Source organism: Leuciscus leuciscus (genome assembly GCF_965113295.1).
Source record: "Leuciscus leuciscus genome assembly, chromosome: 8".
Classification (NCBI taxonomy): domain Eukaryota; kingdom Metazoa; phylum Chordata; class Actinopteri; order Cypriniformes; family Leuciscidae; genus Leuciscus; species Leuciscus leuciscus.
The window spans coordinates 2,153,931-2,161,430 of NC_138732.1; the positions used below are offsets into that span (position 1 = coordinate 2,153,931).

General features: G+C 38.5%; 2 protein-coding genes across 2 annotated transcripts in view; one reads left to right on the plus strand and one right to left on the minus strand.

Annotated features, from left to right (window-relative positions):
- Window positions 1-3,989, minus strand: part of afg2a (AFG2 AAA ATPase homolog A) — a 72,075-nt gene extending 68,086 nt beyond the window's left edge. The window contains exons 1-5 of the mRNA XM_082176965.1: window positions 3,760-3,989; window positions 2,974-3,098; window positions 2,729-2,886; window positions 744-802; window positions 239-667 (exon numbers count right to left, since the gene is read on the minus strand). Of these exons, the coding sequence (XP_082033091.1) occupies window positions 239-667; window positions 744-802; window positions 2,729-2,886; window positions 2,974-3,098; window positions 3,760-3,895 (907 nt within the window). The 5' untranslated portion in view covers window positions 3,896-3,989. The remainder of the gene's footprint in view (window positions 1-238; window positions 668-743; window positions 803-2,728; window positions 2,887-2,973; window positions 3,099-3,759) is intronic.
- A 246-nt stretch (window positions 3,990-4,235) lies between these two features.
- Window positions 4,236-7,500, plus strand: part of nudt6 (nudix (nucleoside diphosphate linked moiety X)-type motif 6) — a 14,891-nt gene continuing 11,626 nt past the window's right edge. Inside the window, exons 1-2 of the mRNA XM_082177124.1 lie at window positions 4,236-4,494; window positions 5,816-6,019. Coding sequence (XP_082033250.1) covers window positions 4,266-4,494; window positions 5,816-6,019 — 433 coding nt within the window. The 5' untranslated portion in view covers window positions 4,236-4,265. The remainder of the gene's footprint in view (window positions 4,495-5,815; window positions 6,020-7,500) is intronic.

Sequence of the window (7,500 nt, forward strand, 5' to 3'; positions counted from 1 at the left end):
CACATGACCACACGACAGGAACACACGCTCACGTCACATGACCACATGACAGGAACACACGCTCACGTCACATGACCACACGACAGGAACACACGCTCACGTCACATGACCACACAACAGGAACACACGCTGTCATCACACGACAGGAACACACACTCACGTCACATGACAGAAACACACGCTCACGTCACATGACAGAAACACACGCTCACGTCACATGACCTTTGACCTCACTCACCATAGTTTTTAAAGAGTTCGGGGTGTTTAAGCGGCAGCTCGATGGTCTCCCTGATGACCTTCAGCTGACCGCTGAGCCCGCCGATCATACTGTACGTGACCTTTGACCCCTCGTCGTCCTCGACCCGCTCGTTAGGGTCAGAGAGGCTCAGAACGGTGGAGCCGCAGACGGAGTAGAAGGTGTCCGTCGACGAGCGGCACACACACACAGGACTGACGGGGAACGACGGGTCAGGCTGAGGGGTCAGAGGTGAAAGGTCATGCGATGTGTTTTGCTGGATGGAGAGCCGTTCTAGTTGTGAAGAGAGATCGAGAACGACCGAGGTCTGAGTCTCTCCGTCGACGCCTCGGATCCAGTCCACGCCGACCACACACTGCCGGCCGAAGTACGACACCGACACACTGCCGCCCGCGAGCAGCACTCGCCCGTCTGAAGCACAAGAACAACACTCACAACAATCCCAGCATTCAAAGCGCTTCCAGAGAATCAGAGTGTGTGTTATTACCCAGCATCCGGAGGAGATCGCTCCTGAACTCTTCTGTGTTCAGCACTTTATCTTCAGGACTGCAACGGTTTAAGACAAACATACACTATAAGACGCTTCATGAGAATGAAATCAAGTTTGAGGAATAATGCTAATTACAAATCACAGATATGTTTATAAACATTTATAAATATTAACCATTACAAAATATTAAAAAGTATAAATATGTTTTATAATAATACAAAATTTATAATATAAATATTATAAATATATAAATATTTCTAAAACATTTTATTTATACAAATTTATGTTATATTTATTATATTTGTTTAAAATCATAAATGTGTTTTTTTAAATTACATTTATAATATTATAAAAATATTTTTAAAATAAATATTTTTACAATTTAACATTTTATTTACAATATAACAATTATAAAAAAAATTATAAACTTATATTTATAAAAAAATAAACATTTATATTATATTTATTATATTTGTTTCAAATCACAAATGTGTTTATAAAAAATAAAAAATATATTTTTTAATAATTTCAATAATTATAAAATGTTTTATATAATTATAATTTTTTTTTTTATGAAATATAAAGACATATTTGTACAATTTAACATAATATAACAATTATAAAAAATTATAAACTTATAAAACATTTAATTTATAAACACTTATATTATATTTATTATATTTGTTTCAAATCACAAATGTATTTATAAAAAAATTATTAAAAATATAATTAAAAAAATTATTATAATAATTTTATTTTTTATTAAATATAAAAAAGAAATGTTACAATATAACATTTATAATTTATAATATAACAATTATAAAAAATAACAATTATTTATAAAACGTTTTTTATATACATTTATATTATATTGTTTTTATTTATATATATATATATATATATATATATATGAATAAATATATATAAATATAAATATAAGCTCATGAAGCTTATTAACCTCATGAAGCTTACTAAAGTTAATATAAAATGTACTAATTCATACATCAGAAAAGTCTGTTTACGTGCATTACATCATCGTATTACATGTCAAATGTCTTTACAACAGAGTCTTGAACATTTTAGATAGAAAGCAAATAAAAGACCATCATTGTCAGATTTTTTGTTACAATATTTTTTATATTTTATAATATTAGAAATATAATGTAAATATATTATAAAAATATTTGTATTGTTTAATATTTTATCATATTGATATTTATACTTTTTTTAAACACATTTGTGATTTGAAACAAATAAATTTAACAAATTTGTATAAATAAAATATTTTATAAATATTTATAAATGTATAATTTTTACAATATTTATATTATACATTTAATTTAAGTAAATACAAGATTTTAAGCTTTGCTCATTTAGTCTTTTTCCTCTATGTAAAGTTTGTGTTTAAATGCCGAAATGGTATTGCACTTGTACATAAATGTTATTTTGTAAAACATTCACGTCTCTCAGTGAAAGGTGTAACATTCTGGAATTCATAACCTGATTATTTAAAATCTGCTGCCAGTTTTTTTTTATTTATTTTTTTTATATGCCACAAATTCTTGGTTAGTTCAGCGACAAACTTGTTCTCATGTTTAGTTTTCTTTTGTCTGGATTTGTTTGGTGTTGTTGCTGTAATCTATAGAAGCCCTTCTAGACACAAGTGTTGTAAATGAGCTTTATCTCCCAGCACCTGATACACACATCACACAGCTGTGGTTACAGTTTTATCTATGTTTACTGTATCTGTCCCCATACAAATAAAACATTAAATAGAAATAAATACAATATTACAGATAACTAATAGTAAAGTGGAGCGTGTGTTTCTGCGGTCGACCAGCAGAGGGAGACATTCCCACACAATTACTGCATCCCTGAGGAAAACCCTCTGAGGAGACTCATCTTCAGTTATGAGTGTGTCTGTAGTGTTTCTGATCATGTGTCTCGAGGTCAGCCGGGGGTCAGCCGGGGGTCAGCTGTACCTCAGTCTCATCCGCAGGTGTTCGGCCTGTAGAACGGCTCCACTGATTGGCTGCAGGGTCACATGATCTCCAGGCTTCACTCTCAGACTCGACTGAACGCTGGACTGAAGACCCACACGCCTGCCTGGAAACTGAGACGCCGGCCACGCCACACACACCTGCACACACACACACACACACAAAGCTTCAACACACTGATTCCCCATCACAATCACACACACACTCTCTCACACACACACACACACCTCCTGTTGTCCCACGCTGCTGGAGATCAGGACAGGACGTCCGATACAGACGTTCAGTGTCTTCATGGTGTTCACGCTCATCTGAGCCAGATATGATCTCCATCGCGGAGGGGCTTTATCTTCCGCTGCACACAGTCATCAGATGCAGATATAGCTTTGAAATACAATCTATCTAAATATAAGACATCAGGTGTCTGTAGCTTCAAACCAATGCATCGTGTTTGTATTAACTGCTTGTTTATTTATGTATTTATGCACATTTTCAGCTAATATTTAATTCTGGTTTTTTTTATGGTGTATAAAGCAACTTGAGCAATGGCTGATAAATATAAAGTAAACATACGGTCATTAATAATAATAACTAATATTATGCGTATTGTATAAGAACAGTAATTGTTATATTGTAATAATAATTATTGTTGTATTGTATTGTCATTATAAAAATAAAAATAAAAGTTTTTACAATTTATTAGTCGTAGCATTATTATTGTTATGGTTGGTCACGTGATGTCAACATGGCGTGACCGTGAGTGGGCGACCCCTGTCTATGGGCGACCCACTCCATGAAAAATACAGCGACTTTTAAAATAAATAAATAGTAATAAAATCAGAAGAAAAAAAGACTTGAGTGCAGCTTAAAACACGCAAGTTTATCCAAAAAAAAATTTATAAAAAATACTATAATAGTTTCAAGCGCTGATTTGAGACGTTTATCATATTTTACTAATTTATCCTAACTAATTAATATAGCTAATGCGCGCCCCTAATGTGGCGCGCTCCCGTTACCTCTCTCTGTGAAGTCTGTGACCGTTAATCCTCCGTTCGGGACACATGACTCCGCTTCATCACTGATTAACCCAGATCGGTCTCCTTCTCCTTCACTCGGTCTCTTTTTCCCTTTGCCTTTCTTGCTTGATGACATGTTTGATCAGTTATTAGATGTGTGTATTAAACACACACACAAACATCGTCCACATGTGAGCAGAAACTTCCCGATGTCAAAGTTCAGCTCCTCCCCGTTCACTACCGTAAAACCCAAAATATAAAGGCCCTTAAAATCACGCCATTACACAACATAACCGTTATCGACACAAAAACATTGTGTGTTTGCTTATCTAAAAAAAAAAAAAGTTGTGTCCAGCAGAAGAAAGGAAATCATACAGGTTTGGAACAACAAATGTAAATGTTTTAATGTGAACTGTCCCTTTAAAGGAGCGCGAGTACACTATTATTGCCATATGCGCGTGTAATAGAGTGATTACGGCATCGGTTCCTGAGGTTGTTTCGGTGTCATGGTGTTCTGGATCATGTCCGGTGGGTTCTGCAGGGGTTCTGCTGTGCTCTGCAGGTTCTCCTCGGTGTTCAGGAGTATTTCTGCTGGTCCGGTTCGGTTCGGCTCGGGCTGTCAGGAGCGGGTCTGCCGGCCTCTGCTGTCCGGGACTGTGGACCGGTTCGGCGGCGTGACGGTCCGAGACTTTCCGCCGGACATTAGCGAGGACGAGTTCGCGGAGATGCTGAGCGGTACTTACATAATCAGCAGAATATTAGCATTACACAATACAAATCAAGTCATGCATGAATATAGTGTAAAATGGCATGTGTCTTCTGTTAAGAAAAAAAAAAAAAAAATGTGTTATATGATATCTAAATGATACAACATAAGTAAATATATGTATAAGTAAATTAAAAAAAAAAGTAAAATATACTTTTCTTTTCCTGCTTTCCAGAAATCAGTGCAGCACTGGAGTTTTATTTTTTATTTATTTCTTAATTTTTATTTGACATACAAATTATATTGTCATTCATTTGAGTGAAAAAAGTAGGCTAACTAAAAACATTTTTTTCAAAATCTTTGCTTATTTACAGTATTAAATTCAACTACATTATATATACACACTACAGTTCAAAATGTTGACTGCATTCATCAAAAAAAAAAAAAAAAAAAGTGAAATATTATTATGATTTAAAATATCTGTTCTCTATGTGAATATCTAGTAAAGTGTAATTTATTCCTGTGATCAAAGCTGAATTTTCAGCATCATTACTCCAGTCTTCAGTGTCACATGATCCTTCACAAATCACTCTAATATGAGTTGATGATCAGTAAACATTTGTGATTATTATCAGTGTTGAAAACAGTAAATTTTTTGGTGGAAACCGAGATAGGTTTTATTTTTCAGGATTCTTTGATGAATAGAAAATTCAAAAGAACAGCATTTATTTGAAATAGAAAGACATTATAACTGTCTTTACTGTAACTTTTGATTGATTTAATGCATTCCTTGCTGAAAAAAGTGTGTATGTGTATATTTATATATATATATATATATATATATATTTATATATACATGTAACAAACACACATATATATAAAATATAATTTATAGATACGCACATTATGTAAACAACAAATTTTATGTTAGACGTGCTTAATCACGATTAATCGATTTGACAGCACTAACATATACATACATGTATCTTTAATTTTTATATATTATTTGTATTTAATTTTATTTATTCGTGTTTCATGCATGTATAGGCTATCTATTTAATTGAATTTTTAAGCTCACCTGTACTAAATATATTTTTGCTAATAATAATAATAAGCAAGTATTAACATTAAAACTTAATTAAACAAACAAAAAAAAGATCAGGGGTTAAATTCCTGAACTCACCCAGCTCTTCTTAACAAGTGTTTTTTAGATTGTTTAAATATTTCACATAATTATGTAACTTAAATTTTTTGCACTTATGATATTGAAAGTGTCATTTTATGTGCTAAAATGTTTGTGTGTGTGTGTGTGTGTGTGTGTGTGTGTGTGTGTGTGTGTGTGTGTGTCAGTGTCTCTGCGTCAGTGGCGTTCGGAGCAGCGGGTGGCCGTGTGGCTTCACGTCCCCCTGGCTCTCAGTAGAGTGTGTTCTGCTGCTGCTCGTCACGGGTTCTTCTTCCATCACGCTCGCGGCGACCAGGCCGTTCTCAGCCTGTGGGTCGGACCCGGAGAGAGCAGGCTCCCCGCCTTCGCCACACATCAGGTCGGAGTCGCAGGTGAGACACGAGTGTGTGCTGAGACACGAGTGTGTGCTGAGACACGAGTGTGTGCTGAGACACGAGTGTGTGCTGAGACACGAGTGTGTGCAGAGAGACGAGTGTGTGCAGAGACACGAGTGTGTGCTGAGACACGAGTGTGTGCTGAGACACGAGTGTGTGCAGAGAGACGAGTGTGTGCTGAGACACGTGTGTGCTGAGACACGAGTGTGTGCAGAGACACGAGTGTGTGCAGAGACACGAGTGTGCGCTGAGACACGAGTGTGCGCTGAGACACGAGTGTGCGCAGAGACATGAGAGTGTGTGCTGAGACACGAGTGTGTGCAGTGACACGAGTGTGTGCAGAGAGACGAGTGTGTGCAGAGAGACGAGTGTGTGCAGAGACACGAGTGTGTGCAGAGAGACGAGTGTGTGCAGAGACACGAGTGTGTGCAGAGACACGAGTGTGTGCAGAGAGACGAGTGTGTGCAGAGAGACGAGTGTGTGCAGAGACACGAGTGTGTGCAGAGACACGAGTGTGTGCTGAGACACGAGTGTGTGCAGTGACACGAGTGTGTGCTGAGACACGAGTGTGTGCAGTGACACGAGTGTGTGCTGAGAGACGAGTGTGTGCTGAGAGACGAGTGTGTGCAGAGACACGAGTGTGTGCAGAGAGACGAGTGTGTGCAGAGACACGAGTGTGTGCTGAGACACGAGTGTGTGCTGAGACACGAGTGTGTGCTGAGACACGAGTGTGTGCAGAGACACGAGTGTGTGCTGAGACACGAGTGTGTGCAGAGACACGAGTGTGTGCTGAGACACGAGTGTGTGCTGAGACACGAGTGTGTGCTGAGACACGAGTGTGTGCAGAGAGACGAGTGTGTGCTGAGACATGAGAGTGTGTGCAGAGACATGAGAGTGTGTGCTGAGACACGAGTGTGTGCAGTGACACGAGTGTGCGCAGAGAGACGAGTGTGTGCAGAGACACGAGTGTGTGAAGAGAGACGAGTGTGTGCAGAGAGACGAGTGTGTGCAGAGACACGAGTGTGTGCTGAGAGACGAGTGTGTGCAGAGAGACGAGTGTGTGCAGAGAGACGAGTGTGTGCAGAGAGACGAGTGTGTGAAGAGACACGAGTGTGTGTGCAGAGACACGAGTGTGTGCTGAGACACGAGTGTGTGCAGTGACACGAGTGTGTGCTGAGACACGAGTGTGTGCTGTGACACGAGTGTGTGCAGAGACATGAGAGTGTGTGCAGAGACATGAGAGTGTGTGCTGAGACACGAGTGTGTGCAGAGAGACGAGTGTGTGCAGAGAGACGAGTGTGTGCAGAGACACGAGTGTGTGCAGAGAGACGAGTGTGTGCAGAGAGACGAGTGTGTGCAGAGACACGAGTGTGTGCAGAGACACGAGTGTGTGCAGAGAGACGAGTGTGTGCAGAGAGACGAGTGTGTGCAGAGACACGAGTGTGTGCAGAGACACGAGTGTGTGCAGAGAGACGAGT